At 46.4% G+C, this 19008-nt stretch overlaps 1 protein-coding gene across 2 annotated transcripts in view; it reads right to left on the bottom strand.

Moving 5' to 3' along the window:
- Nucleotides 1-12448: 12448 nt before the first annotated feature.
- Rbp2 (retinol binding protein 2) overlaps nucleotides 12449-19008 on the bottom strand; it is a 49952-nt gene continuing 43392 nt past the window's right edge. For both annotated transcript variants that reach the window (XM_023704913.1, XM_004624975.2), the window contains exons 4-5: nucleotides 14217-14318; nucleotides 12449-12653 (exon numbers count right to left, since the gene is read on the bottom strand). In XM_023704913.1, coding sequence (XP_023560681.1) covers nucleotides 12603-12653; nucleotides 14217-14318 — 153 coding nt within the window. In that variant the 3' untranslated portion in view covers nucleotides 12449-12602. The remainder of the gene's footprint in view (nucleotides 12654-14216; nucleotides 14319-19008) is intronic.

Here is a 19008-nt window from a genome sequence, read left to right as displayed (position 1 = left end):
GCATAAAAATACAAAATATGCATATTATAGATAAAAGATTTCCTTCCAAGTTTTTCTAATAAAGAGATCTCTAATAATTGACAAATAACAAAATCTGACTAGTCTACTTATAAAATTTCTAAAGTTTGTAATATAGTTACTATGATTTAATTTGGCCAAATATTTGAGTGCACTCAGTTTTTTTTTTTAAGGGGTTTATGTGTCAATGTGTTTGTGTCTATGTGTTTGTGTGTCTTTCAGTGAACAGCTGTTCCTTTTTTTTCCTTTTTTGATGATCTATTATTAATATTTCTATCAATAGGACTCTATCTTTTCAATAGGCTGATGACTTTAGTTAAAAAACAATTGGATGCCATTAAAATACAACCTATACAGGTTCATTATCACAGGCTTGAGATGGCTAAAAGAAAAAATGCGCTGGAATACCACCAGCTTATGATGATGAAGGTCCGGAGACCTCTTAGTTCTCCCACTCTTGGTGAGATGGTCAGGCTAGCCAGAGATGGGTAATGAGGGGCATACACGAGACACCACTCACCACCTAAGACAGGAACGGGACCTTCTGTCTCGAGACCTAGTCTCCTATGACAGGTAAGGTTTGAGTTGGGTCTGTGTAGAGGACGCCTCAACCTAAAACAGGCACTGACCCCTCAAGGGAATCAGCCATCTACAAAAGTCATATTTTATATACATATATAAAAGTAAAGGGGGATCTGTTGGAGGCCATTAACGGGTATCCATTCTATTCTCCTGCTGAGTTAAGTTTATGGCCCTTCTCACCTTGCCCATTCCCTGTGAATCATGTGCTATGCCCTAGGGGTTGCACCCTCCCTGTTGCCTAGATACCTGCTGACCCCAAGAGCTAAGACTTCCTCATTCCATCACCCCCTATATATACCAGGAACCTCCCCTAAATAAATGAGGCTTGATCAGAATCTTTGTCTTGCCTCCATTTCTCATGTCTCCTGTCCTTTGTCCTCTCTTCAATTCCCCGCTCCTCCCCCAGGTGACCTTCATTGACTGACCCGCTGGTTCGGGACACTGTTCCAACACACATTACTCTCACACTTCAGAGTTCAGGAAGAAGGGGCCAAAAAAACCCCAAGATTTTGATGGTCCCTGGGGCCTGCTTTTGGCAGAGCCCTTAGAGCCCTGGGATCTAAGCTTCCACAAAAGTTCTGCCTTTTGTGGAAGCTTAGATCCCAGGGCTCTAAGGGCTCTGTTCCCAGTGAACACTTAATGCAGGCTTGAGTGGCTGACACCGTAGTCTTGAGGAATCCCCAGGACCATGCTCTTGCACTGGGAGATGGGGCATCATGGTGATCGTGTTTAGGACCTGAACCAGTTCTTCCTTAGGGCTAGAGGGCTTTCAGACCAGGTTTTCTTGCAGGCTTGCATGGTGCAGGGGGTGGGTGATGTGGATGAATGACTTCCATGTCCTTATCTTTGTGGACCCTTGTCTGTAACTTGGAGATAAAAATGGAACCAGCACCACTGAATTATTGTGAAGATTAAATGAGCAAATGCACGAGAGGAGCTTAGCATTGGCACCCGGATAGAGCCCATCGGGAGCCTGACACATGGTAGATACTCCAAATGGTAAGACATCTATAATATGCTAAATGTTCTATTCCTTTCAAAAAGGTGACTATCCAAACTACAACTCCCAGAAGGAATCCACCAGCTCATTAGCCCTGTACACAGCCTGAAGCCTGGGTGCTGAGATGCACCAGCATTGACTGAGCCCACCTTTTAACTTACCTTCCACATAGCTTCCCATGGGCTTTTCCCCCAAGTATGGCTCTAATCAAAAGCATATCGCCTATGTTATCTAAAGCCATGGACTATAGGACATAATGGGAGCTTCCTGCATGACCAGGGTGTATCTCAGTGCCAGAAAGCAGCAAGCCCCTGCCTCCTTGCCAGGATAGGGCTGGAGCACAGGTGACCTGTCACCTGGAAGATCAGTCTTTTCTTTTGCCTGCCTAGGCTTACTTAGGATACCTCAGACCTTTAAGAGGGTTTCCTCTCCAGAGATGATGGACCCTGGAACAGGAAGAAGTATAAAGTTGGGCAGGTAGGCAAACTTTCAGTGCTGTCTTAATGGATGCACCCTGGCCCTGGCATGCGATGAGCGCTCCCAGGGGTTTGGAGCTGTGACATCCTCTAGTTTTGTGAAAACCCACAGCCCCTTGCAGGAGGGTCAAGCATTAGCCTTTGTTCTTTACAGGAGGACTCAGAGAGTTTAAGTACATGCTCTCATAATCCCACAGGGAGAAGAGCAGCAGCAACAAGGCCTTCTACCTCCATGTCTACTTGGAGCTGGTCTATGGTTCAGCATTCTATGGAGGCCTAGCATGCAAGAGGGAAGTGAGGGTGACTGATGCTTTTGTTCTGTGTACAGCTGGTAAATAACTTTTTACTAGGTATAAACCTACATGGAATGTCCTAGAACTTTGGCACCCCGCTGTTTATTCTTCTCAAACCCAGCCCTTAACCAACAATCCTTTCCATCCCCCATCTCCACTTTGCCATCAGCCTGATTCCTACTGATAGGCTATTCTTTGTCCTGTTTTCCCTTCCCACCTCAGTGAGAACTTTATGTCAAGACTCCTCGCACTGATGTCAGTAATGATAGAGTTTTCTGATGGGACTATGTCAGGCAATGTCCTCCAGGTGTGGGGAGGAGAGAGGAAGACCATTCTTGGGCAGAGAAGCTGAGGAGTGGATCAGAGTGGGCTGGTCTAGGTGTGGCTGCTGGAGCAAACATGTTGGTTTGTCCCACAGAAGATGGGGATTCTTCCAAGCAGTTTCCTTGTTGACGTTTTGTACAAAATAAAGGACTAGAAATTGGACCTGGGGCAAGCTGGCTTTTGAAGCAGCCAAGGAGCCATGTCCACTTGTTGGTTGATCGGGATTAAGTTCTGCTCCAGCAGGAGCACAAAAAGAGAGCATGGCCCTCTTCTCTGTCTCCTCATCCAAATGGGAGAGCTGGAGTCAGAACTCCCATTCTACCTTCCTGCCCCTGAAAGGAGAGGCAGGCAGGAAGATGAATCCTCTGCTTATTGGAATGCTCACTGTCAACAACAATGGCAAGTCCAGGTTGTATCAAGGTCTCCCTCAGTTTCTCTTTCTGGAGTTTTCTTCCCTTTAGAAAAGAGTTTTCCCAATGTTAGTGGGATCCATCAGGGATTTCGGGGCACCCTGGAATTTCCTTTATCTCTTGGAATTCCAGGAAAGGAGCACAAACTTTGAAGGAGAAGAGGAAGCTCTCTGGAGGGTGTGTTAGTAGAAGGGTGGCAGAGAGCTTGCTGTACTGTTGGCATGGGGTAGCATTGGGCCTCAGTTTTGTCACCTGCCAATGAGATTTTAATAAGATTTGCATTTCCTCCCTGGTTCTCATGAAGACTGCAGAAGACAACATGGAAAATGTCATAAGAAACAAGATGCTTTATACCATAAATCTAAGATGGTTCCTTAGGTACCCTAACCTAATGCCATGCTCTGCAATTTCTCCATATTTGAAAACAAGACCATGGGAGGTGGCAGCTTGACTTTCAGTGAAGTGCTCATCTTCCTCAGGCCTCACTGTCATTGGAAGGAGCTTGGGAGTAGAAGTTGGGAAAATCCAAATTTGAGCTCCAGTTTTCTTGAATCTAAGACTTCGCTAAGTGATGTTGGCCCAGTTCCTCTACCTGCTAACAGGCTGGGGGGTGGAGGAGGTCAGATGACCACTATGGCACCCCTCCTGCCTCCCATTCTGCAACTCTTGATCATTTCCTGACTTCTATAGTCAGAGATAATCAGATTCACTATGTAGAGTCTTGACTTAAAAGAAGAGAAGTGGAAACTTTATTGAAGCATAAGCTGACACACAGTACCTGGAGACTGCCAGGCTCGCACGGGCTGAAGGACCAGGGACTGGCCTGGGCTCTTGTTGATTTTCTGTGACCTCATGGTTTAAAGAAAATTGAATTACTTCTCAGCAGATCCCTTTGTATCTACCAGAAGCTCTCACTAACTTGGGAAAACAGCAATTCTTCCTAATTATTGCAACATTCCTAACAAGGTCATTGCTTCATAATCTGATGGGATTTGGGATAGTTCTAATCATGTCACATGATATTGGCTTCTCGAGATCTCACTAGCTGGAAGGGCATTAACATTCCTTGAAGGTCATTATGGAGCTCAGTGGCTCTTAGGCCTGGGATAGAGGGGAGAAAGGCCTTTGAAAAGGCAGTCATTTAAAAATCAAAACTCGATTCTTGGAACTCTGAAACTTTATGCAAAGAAGCAGATTATTTGTCTATCTATCAATCAATCATCTATCTATCAGTCTAGTGGTATTGGGGATTGAGCTCAAGGCCTTTACACTGAGCTACAGCTTCAGTCTTTTTTGTTTTGAAATTGGATCTTGTTAAGTTGCCCAAGGTGAGTTTGAACTTGAGATCCTCCTGCCTCAGCTGCCAGGAGTGTGGGGATTATAGGTGTGCAAACCATAGCTGGATAGAAGCAGGTTTTGTCCAGATCTTCCACCTCCCTGAAAGCTAAGTCCAAGGGGGAGCAGGATGAGCTGAACAGGGGCAGCAACCTGAGCTGACCGCAAGGAACCCTCCTCCGCCATTGAGACAGTTGTAATCTCTTCAAGTGGGGCAAGAAGATAACTACCACAGTTGGGCTATAAGGTCGTCTCTCTTCCCCACCCCAGTTTGTTGCGGGAACTCATTGACCATATGATTAATTGCTCCATACCCACTAAAAAGAATGTTGTAAAAGAATAGTTAATAGAAGTAGTCCCCATTAGACCAACTTCTCATTCTCTATCTTACTAAAATCTGGAATTCAATAATTCTTCATTGTAGGGCTGCCCTGTGTGTTGTTGGATGCTTAGTGGCATGCCTGGCCTTTACCCACTAGATGCCAGTATCATCACACCCCCAGTTATGACAATTACAACGAATAAAATGAGTTCACACACTGCTGAATGTCTTCTGCAGGCAGGGGGCAAAATCACCCCTGGGTGAGAAACACTGCTTTAGAATAAATGGCCCCACTGTAAAAATTAAAGTAACAATAGACAATTATGGTTTTAGCCACTATTTATTATGTGAATGTTAAATGCTAAGCATTTTGTTAAGAACATTACAGCGAGGGTCTTACTTTTCTGTGGCTGGTGGATTACAAAGGCCTTTTATTTTCTTTCCCTGTGAGACACACATAGAGCAGCAGGGTCTCCCAGTTCTCTAGTTAATGTACAGGTTTGCTCTCTTCCTCTGCCTCTGCCTGCCCAGCAAGTGGTGGGTGGTGGATTAGCAGGTTTTACATTTCCATAGTGAAATAGCTGAGGTAGGGCTAGCTTGCTCAAGAAAGGGGCTCATTTAGCTCATAGTTCTGGGGAAACACAAGATGGCTAAGGCAATGGCCCTGAGAATCTCCATCAGGTTGTTGAAACTAGCAGCTAATTGGTAGGATTCTCACCCTAACTATACATGCTGATGCCTGTGAGCTAAGCAACTGCACTGAATAGCAATGTGCAATACTAGGGCCATGCCTGGAATCCCTGTCGTTCTGGTCTTCTAAATACGTACTGCTTGTCATGTCTTATCAATTACTGCTATACTGTCTCTCAAGTAAATGCTTGTTTTAAAAAAAGGTAATAAATGAAAACAAGAGCAAGAAAAAATCTTATAGGACTGTCCTGCTGCAATATTGTATATGGTTAGATTTCTAAATTTCAGTGTAAAAATTTGTAATTGTTTATTTCTATTTATTTTACTATTTTTTTTCAAATTCTGGACAGAAATGAAGTCCGAACAATGGTGAGACCTCCTGTTTGGTGGTGTCACTCACAGTAGATGATGATGGCAGAAGAACAGGTAGGAGGATGAGAGCACATCTCCAAACAGGAGGCCAGAGCAAGACCAGCACCTCACAGAGATACTCCCAACTGACCCATGGACGCCTCCTCTGAACGGTCTCCCTCTCCACATCACTACACTGAGGGCCAAGCTTATAACACAGGAACTGTCAGGGGTAACACTTAAACCATCTCCAAATCATATCAGCAGGGAAGATGCTGGAATCTTGGCCTTGCCTTTTCTGGGGCTGGGATGCTTTTGTATATTCTGCTCACCCTATTTGAGCCTGAGTCTTCCCATTTATAAAATGAGGATGTGATTCTTACCTTCCTGAAAACCCAAATCTGTGATGAGCAGAAACATGCCTGTTTTATTTACTGCGATCTCCTCAAGCCCTGGCTGCTGAGTCTGGTTCATAGTGTATGATAAATAAATGCTCTTTGAATGACGAGGTTGATGGAAAAAGTGTCTGGTCTCTATCACAGGCCTGACACTGATACATGGTCAATAAACACCAATTGGTTGGTGTGTAGCTATCAGACAAAGGATGGAAAGTAGGAGACAAGCAGGACACAAAGACCAGCCAGCTTTTGTGGAGTCTTTGGCTCAGGAAGTCACAGATCCTGAAAAAAAAAAAAAAGGCAACCACAAGTGTGAAAAATTCTGCAAGGCGGAGGTTCAGGGTGGTGCACAAATGTCAGTCCATCCAGCACTGGCAGGGGAAATTGCCTGCCAAGGTTGTCTGGCCTTGTGGTTAGGACAAGAATTTGGGCTTTAGAAAAGTTTTAATTTTAAAATAGTGCTTTTAAAACAAAAACAATGAACTTTAATAAAAGAAAACATTCCATTGAGCTTTTAAACACTTAATAGGAGCTAAATGTAATTAGGCTAATAAAACAGCCTCTTTTGTTCCAGTTCAGTAAGTGCTTTCTTTTATTAACTTCATTGTCCTTTAAGATTTAGATTAAGGTTTGTCTGCATTTGGAAAAGGTCAGGTTGACCCAAAAGCTGATGGACAACTACAGAAGGTGGCCACTTGCATTCCAAGGCCAGAGAGAAGAGACTAGGCTCTGTGAAAGTATGTTTTGGCACTGACTCTGCTGTACCTGGCTGTCAATATGGTCATGGTTGTCATACGCTACAACTCAGGTTCTTCACTGGTAAAGGAGGCTGGCCCCACTGTACAAGGTCATGCTGGCAAGTGAGGGAACTCAGGACACATGAAGTACCTGGTACCACATGTGGTGTAAGGAGGGCAGGGCCAGGACCCTTCCTGGTAAGGACCCCTCCCTTCCCTTTACTTTCAAGACCACCTCTCCAAATCATATTCACTGTATTTTATTTTATTTCATGTTGTACTGTTGGGGGTTGAACACAGGGCCTTCCACACACAAGGCTAGTGCTCTACAGCTGAGCTACAACCTCAGACCCACACCCGCTCTGTAACACTCAAGTCAGGCCATAGTACTGATAGGAAGCCTGCACATCCTGAGCTGGGCTGGGAGCCCCTCTACCTTCTGACCCTAAAGTGGTCCTCCTGCACCCTTGTGATGGTCTGGCTGGACCTCCTCCTGGCAAGGGCAGGGCCTCTCACTTGTGCAGCCCTGGGTGCCTGTTTGCTGTCAGATGCCTGCTGTCTCCTTTCCTGTTCTGCACCAACCTGATTGCATCTTCCAGTTTGGACTCTTCCTTCTATTTTGGCAGTGGTTTTTGCAGTGGCTGTGTCACCCACAATGTTCCCCCTCTGGTCACCACTGCCTTCAGGTTCTGATCACACCACGTCCTCCTCTCATATTACCATTCCTAGTGGTGCTGGGGGCTTCCTGGTGCTCCTCATCTGGACACGCCTCATTTTTTATTTGACTTCTCAGCATCTCCATCCAGTGCAACCAACCCCTGTACTAAACTCCACCCATTAGATATTCATGCCATAGCTTGTTTTATCCTCTTCCGGGACACAGACCAGTACATTCTGTGTCCACAGCCTCTGAGGTAACATCAACCCAGAGTAGTCTCTTGGGAAGATCATGCTCGCTAAGTACATTTTTTTTGGTTGTAATATTCAGGAAAAGCTAGGATTTAGCCCACTTTCACAAGGCTTGTGCTCCACCCTCCACTTTCCAGAACTACAAGGAACCACTAAAGCCAGGGTGACTTCAAAAAAACCCCATGATCAAATCTTTAAAGTTCTTGAAAAATCTCAGATTAGTTCACTTCCATGTCATTTTCTCAAGCTCCTGCTTCTAATGGCTTCCATCTACATAGCAAGCATAATCAGTGAGCTGAAATTAAACATCCCCAATCTCTGCCCTTCTAATCAATCACCGATCTTGCATGAGAAGAGCGGGCTGCCAGCTCAGCCCAGCTCTGGTCACCCCTTCTGTGAGACTCTGCACAGACTCAGGACCCAAGCCCCAGCCAGAGCTGGCATACACGAGTCACTTCCACTGGCTGCCTGTCTGCACTGGAGTTCTTCTTAAAGGAAATTTAAAGTGGATGTGGATATAAAGAAAAAACAAATAGAGCTCAGTTTCAGGTGACTAGAAAAAAGTAGGGTTAGAAGTCTCTGAAGATGCTGACATCTAGGCAGTGCCACAGAAGGGTGGTGGTGTCTTGGTCACCAAAGCATTTTGTGGGGAGGCCCTGGGGTTCTGGAGACAGATCTGAGTTCTTTCTCTGTTACTTGCCAAATACAGAATTTTGGATGAGCATCTGACCCAGTTCAAGCCTCTTCTGTAAAGTAGGCTTGGGTCTCACAGTCCTGCAAGGAGCTCTCACACACAAATGGGGGTGCTTAACACAGGGCTGGGACTGTTGCCTGGGCTTCTTCCTTTCCCAGCAGATCAGTCGAGGGCCAGCCAAGCTTCCTCGGAGATGTGGGCGCACTGGTTCCGCCTTCATGGGCTGCTTGTTTTGAAATGAAGCTGCCTGTGTTCTAGGGAAGCCAGCACCACAAACTCGGAAAAGCATTCTGATCTGGCTTGGTCACCACGGCCCTGGCCTGTGGGCCACGTAGTCTGACTAGGCAGACGTAGCTCTCTGAGCTGTCCCCTCACCCCTCCCTTAGGTGGTGAGGAGCTGTGGCCTTTTCTCGTCTCCCCTCTTCCTGCCGCTCGCTTCAGTCATTTTCCCTCTGCTCTTATCTTCCTTCTTCTCTTCCTTCTCTCCCATTCTCCTTCCCCTTTTTCTCTGCCTCTTCTCCCCTCATTGTCCCTTGCCCTCTTTCTTCTCCCCTTGAGCTCCTCCTCTCCCTGTTCTCCCTCTCTTCTCCTCCCTTCTCCTCTCCTCTCTTCTCTCCTCTCCTCCCTCCCCTCTCTTCTCCTCCCTTCTCCTCTCCTCTCTTCTCTCCTCTCCTCCCTCCCCTCTCTTCTCCTCCCTTCTCTCTTCCACTCTTATCCTTCCTCCTCCTCTTCTGCTCCCTTTCCGTCCATCTTCAGCTCTCACTCTTTCCTTCCTTCTCTTGCTTCCTGCTCTTTCCTCCTCCCTCCTCCCACCTCTTCCCACCTTCCCCTTCTCTCCCTGGCTTTCTCTCCTCATCCTTGATGAACCCTCATCTCCTGACCTCAGAATTGTCTGTGGCTTCCTACATGCTCCACCGACTCCAGTGTAGCCTGGGCCTCCTCCTGCCCAGACAGTGGGGCTGATAGGTTCCTGATGGGTAACCTGTAGCCATTGGAAGCTGGTTATGGGGCTAGGGACAGGGCCTTCTCTGTCACCTCACATGCAGGCCTAACTACCCCATGATCTGCCCTCTAGCACCCTCCTCTCCCTGGCCTGGTGATTTTCAAGTTTGGAAATGCCCATGGTAAGGGATCCCAGTGTTAGAGCTTTTAGAGGGCACAGACTTTAACAAGGGGAAGGGGTGTGTGTGTGTGTATTTGACTGTTGTGTCAAACTCTATGCTTGGGTCATATTTAATGTTCACCACTCACTTTGAAGCAGGTTCCAACAGCATTCATTTCAGAGATGGGAAAATGGAGGCTCAGAGGGAAGTCACGGCCACGTAACCCGCTGGAGAGTAGTGAGGTCCTTGTTTGACCCAAGGGGTGATGCCAGAGTCCTTGCTTGAACCACTTTGTGATGCTGCCTGATTGTGAATCAGGGATTTCTTTACTTGTCAAGACTAAGCCCCTTCCTTGGTTTATAATTTATTCTAGCCTGTTTTCCTGACACTCTCCTGAGGCTGGGGTTCTGAGCTTCTGAGTTCCCAGTAACAGCCCCTATGGATATCAGAGGTCATTCCTTTACTGTGTTCCAGGAGGATTGCAGGGCCTGGGTGAAGCAGGATTGCTATGTTTGGTTTCAGAACAGGTAGAGGAAACAAAACTAGGAGGCTGGTGATTTGCCCTGCCCTGTCCACAGTGGGTGCGGGGAGGTGTGGGATGTCCTGGCCGAATTACCTGCCTGGGCTTTGCACTGAGACCTCAAGTTGCAGTTCTTCAAGTCTGCATGCCTCTTCTTTGAGAAAGAATTATCACTAAAATAAATTGAGTCAGGGCAGGTCTTTTGTAATATGCACAAATTGTTTCATTCAGTTACTTTTTACTTGGAAAAGTAACCCAAGAATGTCCCATTTGGAAAATGAAATTTTTACATGAGATTGTTTGCTATCTGCCACTGAAAAAATGGTTTGCATTTTGAAGGAATGAGTATGGTACTCCTAACACACACACTCTGTGGAGCAGAACTCTGTTGGTTGAAAGGGGGGCCCATGGGTTAAGGGCAGGCTTCATTACTGCAGGACTTCTCAGAGTCTGAAAATACTAGCTCTTACCCTGAATTTTTGGCAGAGGGTATAGTTCCCCATGGTCTGATTTGTTTGATCATGAGCCTTTTCATAGAACCTTGAGGGATTTAACATCCCCTAGACTGTACTTTGCAGAATCTAGGATAAAAAATCCTTAATAAATACGAATTCCTTTGCCTGTGCAGAACACTTTAAAACTCACAGTCCCCAATGCCTCAGACACTATCTCACATACTAGTGTTTTCTTGGGGGACAAAGGAGAGGGTTTGAGGCTACAAAGTACAGGGGCAAGGCTAGTGGGGAACACGATATGCAAGGGTGCCCAAAGGCCTCACTTGCTCTTGCTGTGGCTTCTGGGAGGTGAGTGGATCATGGGTGTGTGATACTTATTAGTGGATTCGTCCACAGGTGAGTTTATACTTAAATGTCATTTGGGAGGTGAAGCCTGGTTGGAGGAGGTGGGTGGCTGAAAGAGACGAGTCTTTGGGTCTGGGCGTGGCCTGGGGCATGGCTGGGGTGTGGTCTGGAAGAGTCTGTCTCCCTCTACAGCCATTGGTGGCTCTCTGCTTCCTGCATGCCCTCATAAGCTGTTGCTCCTCTGCTGTACCCCATGGCCATAATGCCCTGCTTTGGAATCAGCCAGCCAGGGACTGAAACCACTACAAACTAGAAGGCAACATCAACCTCTCCTTCCTTAAGTTGTGGGTGTCAGGTATTTTGTCTCAGCAGTGAATTAAGTAACTGATATAGGCAGCATGGGCTCACTTCAGGCCTTTCATTCTGTCCCTTGTGTGCCTAGGAGACAGGGCCTGCACCTCCTTGGGAAGGTTACCCCTCTCCTAAGTGCCTCTCATTCATTTGACTGAAAGGGCTCCCAGTCAGTGTGCGGTGCAGACAGGCACTTTCTGCTTCCTTGTCACGGGGGCATGGCATGATTGTTGCCCGGTCAGAAAACTTGTGTTAAGGCTGGCCTTGAGCCACATGGCAGGATTTTCACCTTTCTATGCATCCCTGAGGGTCAGGTAAGGTCTGGTCATTCAAATTATACCGAAGTGTGTGCTAGCACCATGTGTTGTCTTTCTTTGTTTTTTGTTTTTTTTTTGTTTTGTGGTGCCAGGGATCAAACCTGTGACCTTGTGCTTGCCAGGCAGGCTCTTATGCTGCTGGCCTATCTCCCCAGCCCCATCGTGTACTGCCTCTCTTAGGCAGCTTTTCAAAGGAACTGCTGTCTAATGGTGGGGTCCCAGGCTTTTTGCAGATCAATGCAGGAAATGGCTTGGACCTAAAGATGCCACAGGTCCAGCTATAGAGTGAAGCTCCAAAATTTGAACTCAGGCCCCTGGTACAGCATCTTGTACATGGCAGCGGTTGAAAAGGCACACTGAGGCTGCTGAGTGGACATGTGCTCAGTGACATGCTATATAGCACGAGACTGAGGAACATAGGGCCTAACACACCTGGACTTCTGCAGACATCTGTGCATGGTCTGCTCAGGGCAAGGTGCAGCCCACAGGGCACACATATCTTTAACTACAGTGTTGGAGACTTATGTGCTATTCAGAGGCGTGACTGCCAAAGGCAGGATGTTCGAGACTTAGTGGCCAGAGAATGTTTCTAGGTATGACAATCCACTAGCACTCCACAATAAAATAATGAAAAAGAGACAACATAAAACAAATAATCCAACAACACACCTGTGCAAAACCACAACAATTGTCATCATGTAGGCAGCAACTTCTCCTACCTGTGTGTAATTACGACAGCTCTATAAATAAAGGAGGGTAGATATAAAGATTTCAACACATGGGAGTGATTTTGTTTTTCTTTTTAATGCCAGGTTTCAAGGAGGGAAGACTATACCTGTCACTGTTACACACACATTCAGTTTAAAACCCATCCAGGACCCTTAATGGGGCTGCCAGGAGTGGGAGGGTCCCGCGGCGATTGTGGAGACTGGTAGAGAACTCCGCGTGCTCTGTAGGCTTCCTGCGCTGGTATCACTTCTTTTTGAACACTTGATGGCATACCTGGTCACCACAGGTCAGCTCCTGCAATGTCAGAAAGTGAGTGAGGCTAGGAAGCCTGCCCTGCCTTCTGCCCAGCGCCCAGCTCTCTTGGTGTCTGGGGCTGGGGCTGGGGTTGGAATAAAGAGCGCACTTAGTCATTCTGGGTAAAGTGGATCTCATAGACCCAAGCAGCTGGTGTGCCCTGCAGGAAGCAGTAATTTGATTTTGACACTTGAATTGAGCTCGAGCAACTATAAAAGTGAAAAATGCAAAGAAATGACCCTCTTGGGCGGGATTTTCCTTCTTCCGTGATTTTCGCAATGGCTGCCTAATTTATGAAAGGCAGCCAAGTCATGGGGAAGAGAAAGATCCAGTATGGAGGAGTCTTAGGAAGCTAAGGGCCTCTGAAGATGTTGGTTGGCAAGCTGTCATCCACCTGTGGGTTTTCTGGGCTCTGGTGATTACAACAGTAGCTGTCAGCAAGGCAATGACGAGGGGTGAGCTGTAGGCGGGCTCCCCAGGTCACCTGTGCAGCTGGCAAGTTCTGGCTTTCCTTCAGACAGAGAGCACCCCAGGCCTTATTTGCACCTGACTCATGCCTGAAGGAGAGAAAGCAAGCATGGGGAAGATGGCCACACTCCCAGCAGTTGACGATGAGTCCATTGTCTTAGTCATGGCACCATGGGGGCTGGCACTGCAATTAAAAAAATCCATCATCCAAACTAGAGCAGGTAGGGAAAACTGTCAGGACAAAATACAGTGAAGGACTCCCATATATCATGAGCTGACATTGCCCCTGAAATAGAGATAGCAGGTGACCCAAGGTGGTTGTTGCAGGGCACCAAAGTGACCCCGATCCCAACATTAGAGCCTGCTACCTACCTGACTCCATAGCTGAAAGGAGGACGGAAGGAAGGAGGACCTATCCACTGAATGAACCATTTATTTAATAAATGAATGGCTGAATTCAGGAAGGAGTGAAAAAATATTCACTATTTGAATGCTGGGCCCATAAATTGCCTTGAAGATCGAAGAATGAAAAATTAAGCTGTCTAGACACAGATACAGTTATTTGAGGATATTAGCCCTGGCTCCTACTATCCTGTTCTAATACCGAATTAACCTAAAATATTTTGGGACCAGGTAGATATACCTCATGATGACAGGTCAATGCCCCCAGGCTCAGCTGCCCACCCCCTGCAGCCCACCCTGCCCTCCCTACCAGGCTTATAATTGAGGGCAAACCTGGGCCTACCCTCCTCCAGGACCTCTTAATTCGATGACTCACATTTCTCCCCAGCTGATCTTTAACAGGTTCCCTGCATTTCTCCTTGGATCGTGGCTTCCTAGCTCAGCATTTTAAACTTTCTTTTTAATTGCAGTCGTTCATGGAAACAGCCATATAGATTTCTTCCTGGAGTCCCCTGAGCCAGATAGGAACGGCTTTCTGACTATATGACCACATGCATTTGGCTGAGGCTCAGGAGAGGAGGAGCTCAGGGCCATTATTCTTGTCACAGTGCCTGGCCAGGTGACTACAGGAGTACAGGTGGAAGGAGCACAGAAGGAAGCACAGTGGAAGGAGCCGTGAAGACCGAGACTTACCAAATGCAGTTTGCCGCCCTCAATCCACTGCTTCCAGCCGCGATTCTCCTTTTCTCCCTTCTGCACACACACAAGGACATCACCTTCCCAGGTGATCAACGTCTGCAATGACAGGTTCCCAGACAAATGACACTCCTGGCTGGGGAGACTGCCCAAGCCTCAACCTGTAGCTGTAATTGCTGAGGCCACTGCCTGGCTTCTGTTTCCCACAGGGAAGAGAGCCCTGGCCTCTGTGACTCAGGAGTCTTTCAATCTCCTTTTCACTGGGCCAAGAGCTTTCTAAGCCCATTTTTCCACAAGCATCCTCTGTACTAGTCACAGTTTATACAGACTTGCTCCTTTGTTTTTTTTTTTTTTTTTTTTTTTTTTGTAGAATTTATTTTACTAACTCAGAGTTTTTGCTTGCCAGGGAAGCACTTATTCCACTGAGCCCTCTCCCCGGCCCCTCTGTTGTCTTTTAAGGAGTTCTATTCTTAACACATGGTAAAGAAAGCATTTTAACATATGGTAAAGCTAGCATTTCAGATCAGTGGGGAAGAGGTGATGAATTGGACTATTAACAGTGTAAACTTTCTGGAGGGGGAAATATCTAAAAGGTAACAGAATAAATAGAAACAGTAAAGGAATTGTAGTATATCAGCAAAGACCTGATTTCCTTATATATGAAGGACTCTTATCAATTATGAAGAAAAAGATTATTAATCTAATAGCTGATGTCAACAAAGGTCATGAACCAGCAGATTACAAGTAGAGAATCCCCCAGCAGATGACTTTCAAACCCAAGAAAAGATACTCGCCCTCACTCATAATAAGATAAATGCTAGTGAGAATACTTTGCAGATCTAGTTCACCATGCGGTCGAAGGCCAAAGACTTTGGTGATTCACTGAGCTGGAGTGGGGATGGAGAAGCACACACAAGGTGGCTGCGAATGCACACTTGCTTTTAGAGAGAACATTTGTATTGCCTCTCAACTTATAAAAGTGCACATATTCTTTGACATAGAATTCTACTCCCAGAAATTTTTCCAGCAGGTGTCACAGTGTGAGGATTGTCCCTGGAGGATAGGAATAGACGCAGGGAAGCTTCTAATGAAACCGAGAGCCAGCCTGATGGCTCCTGCACCAGCCTTCATGTATAGAACCAGGAGAGTGCACCTCCTGTCCCCAGGCCTTGGCTTCCTCCAGACTGTCATGCCAGCTCATTAGCAGCACAGGAACGTCAGCAGAAGTCATGCTGGCCAGCCAGGCTGGGTGGACCAGCAGCTTGGAGAAGGCCCAAGCATGCCGGAAAACCAAGAACACGCATACTCTTGGGCACAGATTTACAAATACTTCAAATTCCAAACTCCCCCTTCTTCTTCCATTCCCAGAGTTCCCTTCTCATATCTGCACTGAGATCATCTGCATGACCCCTTCCAGGGCCACCCTGCTCTGGGCCCAGATTGGGTTTGCTCATGTCTCTACTGGGGAGATAATTATGTCATGTCCATCCAGGAACTAGATGTGTGTTCTGTCCTTCCTCAGGATAGCCTGGGTGCAAGCTGCTTTCTTCCTCTAAGTATGCACAGACTACCTTATGCCGCTATAAACAATATTATGCTAAGGAGTTTATTTTTCTCTATATCTTGCAAACCCGGTTGGTGATAAACCAACCCAGAGGTTTTCCCCACAGGTCAGAGAATGGTTAAGTGAACTAAAGTTCCATAGTTGATTTGGTTTTAGTTGATGTCTTTCATCCTGGGTCAGGAGAGGTTTATTTATTTAGGACAGGGTCTACAGAGTCCCACTACATAGATCGGACTCGTAGTTATCCTCCTGTTTTCAGCCTCCCAAGTGCTGCGATTACAGGCGCGCGCCACCACGCCCAGTCTCAATTGCTGTCCCAGTGTGCCCCGGGGCAGAGCTGGCACGGCATGGTGGGGATCGAATCCCGGCCTCTGCTCTCTGCCTAAGCAGGCACTTTAGTCCGCTGAGCTATCTGGCTAGCCCAGAAGAGGTTTTTTTTAAAAGCAGACTCAATTGCTTTAAAAGATCCTGAGGCTGAGGAAGTGGATACAGGTGAGGAAAGCCATCGCTTCTGAGGGGCCGGATCAAGAGCGGGAGTGGCCCAGGGCGCAGAGTCCGAGAAGGAGGCTGCCCGCCTTGATTTCCCCTACCACAGTCCCCTTGTGCACTTGGGCCTGCTTTTTAGTACAAGTCTGTTTTCCATAGGTTGTTAAAGCCACCAATTTTAAAAAATAATATTTGACCTTGACCGTGTTATACACTTTCTGTATAATTTTATTCCTCCTCATTTTACTCCCTAGTGCATGACGGCCTTGTTTGTTACAGCAAAGAACAGAAGCTTCGTAAATTCTGTCCGTGGGTGGCTGGTTAAATATGGGGTGGTTCCTCCCTGTCCTGAGGTTATTGAGAGAATACGGCCACAGTATCTTGCTTGAGTTTTAAAAAACAGTAAAGTGCAGAGCCATGCACATAAAACAAGGGGACTGGGTGGGAAGTACACAGGCTCCCTAAGCTGGTACACGTTCTCTCCAGGGAGGTGAGAGAAACCAGCTGCAGCGATCCACCTGCATGAGGGACTGAGCCAGGGCCCAGAGTGTGAGGGATTTCTCACTTTTTTACAGTTTAAAATGTCTTTAATCATCTGCACATATTAAGTTTCCACAAATTAATTCTAAAATAAAATCCCATGTATTTTCTAAAGGAAGAAAGGTCTCTTCCTCCTTCAAGGTCATCCTAAGCCTCACATCTTTGAAGGTCCTAGAGCAGATCAAGTCACAGGGTGCTCTTCTCGCTCTTTTGGGAGGGATAAATGCCTAGAAAGCTCATTTGCGGTCTCCCTGTCCGGCCTGGGCCTCTGAGGTTCCTCCCTGTAGAAGAGAGGACCGTTGTCTTCAGTCAGGCCAGGGTTGCGTCTCCTGTTCTCCCCGCTCACGGCTCACCTTGCACCCCATAGAGCCCTGCGACACACTGGCTGAACTTCTGCTCCCGTCCCTCTGTAGACAGTGAGCTCCCGGGAAGGAGGGACCGTATCGCTACTCTTTTCTGCAGCACCGCGCTCAGCACAGTGATCAGCGTTACTGAATGAATCTTTGGCTGGACAATTTTGCTGAAGCAGAATCTTGAGGTAAATTCACTTGTCTCCTTGCACTGGAGGAGGTCCTGAGCGAGTGCACACGGCCCATCAAGATGGACACGGTATGGTCCTTGTCCGTCTATTCATCTGGCTTCCTGTAAGGCTCCAAATCCCTGAGGGCAGGAAAGGGGCTCTGATTCATCATTTTATCTTTAGCTCCTGACACAGGCCTGGCATGTAGCAGGCACTTAGCAAATTTTGCCAAAAGAAGGAAGGAGAAAAATGTTAGAGTGTGGGGCCTGTCCTAATATTTTATTTTAATAACATACATTGGCCAGCAAGATGAAAACTGATTGTGACCCTAAAGTAAATTGGTTATCAATGAATCATGGCAATACTTAAAATATTATACACTTATTCCTGCATAAAACAGACAGTGAAAAGCAGAAAGAAGAGAATGGTTAAGTGAACTAAAATTGTATAATTTAATTTGCTTTTAGTTGGTGCCTTTTATCCTGTGCTAAAAGAGTTTTTAAAAACAGAAATCAATTGCTTTAAGAGATCCAGAGGTTGAGGAAGTGGGTGCAGGTGAGGAAAGCCATTGTTTCTGAGGGGCTGGATCAAGAGAAAGAGTGGTCCAGGGAAGGGCAGGCACAGAGCTTGAGAAGGAAGCTGCCCACCTCGATTCCCCCTCGCACAGTGTCCCAAGTTAGCACCCCATCACATCCCCCATGGTGAGCTAGATGCCGTGACTATGTCAGCGTTCAATTTGCATAACTACACTCTAGGATATCTAAGAGAATACAGTATCCTCATTCCTTGAAAGTATATGCTGAATTACGTGAGAGAACACGTAAATGATGAGCAACGAGAACAAAATGACAGCAATAGGTGCCTCGTGGTGAAGAGAATACAGGTGCTGCTTGTTAGATTCTTGTAGTTTTTCTATGTAAAATTGAATCACTTCCCAGTAAGGTCTCTAAAAAGAAAGCTCATGACTCTTTAATTTAAGAGTGTTGAAGGACACTGTTAACATATGGACCCCCTGCGCCTGTAACTATCCTCACATACATGTTCCTCTGGCTTCCTGCGGCCAGCCGCCTCCTTGGGAAGTTCCTGTGCCTCCCGAGGGGACAGTTTCTCCCCTCTGCTCTGGGTGCTTCCCTCTCTGTCTGGCACTGCTGCATACTCTTAACTGCCATTGACTACACTTTATTTTTTTAGATAGGGTCTAAGTCACTTAATTAACTAGGCTGGGTTTGAACTTGAAATCCTCCTGCCTCAGCCTCCAGAGTGCTTGGATTACAGGTATGGGCCATCATACGCAGATATTTTTTTTTTTATTGAGATACAATTCATAGATCATAAAGTACACCCTCTCAGAGTACACAAAGTTTTGTCACCATCATTGTATTCATTACCTTACAAAGCAACCTTGCACCTATTAGCAGTCCCTACGCATTCCCTCTGCTGCCTAACTCTAGCAAAACATTTTCTGTCTCCATGAATTTGCTTATTCTATGCATTTCAGACAAATAATATGACATGTGGCCTTTTGTATGCAACTTCTTTTACTTAGCCTGTTTACAAGCTCATCCTTGTTGTCACCTGAATCAGTGTTTCATTTCTTTTCATAGCTGCATAATAACCCATATTCTGTTGGATAGATATCAACTCTCTCTCTCTCTCTCTCTCTCTCTCTCTCTCTCTAT

Source organism: Octodon degus, unplaced genomic scaffold (assembly GCF_000260255.1).
Source record: "Octodon degus isolate 3935 unplaced genomic scaffold, OctDeg1.0 scaffold00008, whole genome shotgun sequence".
In the NCBI taxonomy this organism is placed as follows: Eukaryota; Metazoa; Chordata; class Mammalia; order Rodentia; family Octodontidae; genus Octodon; species Octodon degus.
This window is presented reverse-complemented; position numbering and strand designations above follow the sequence as displayed.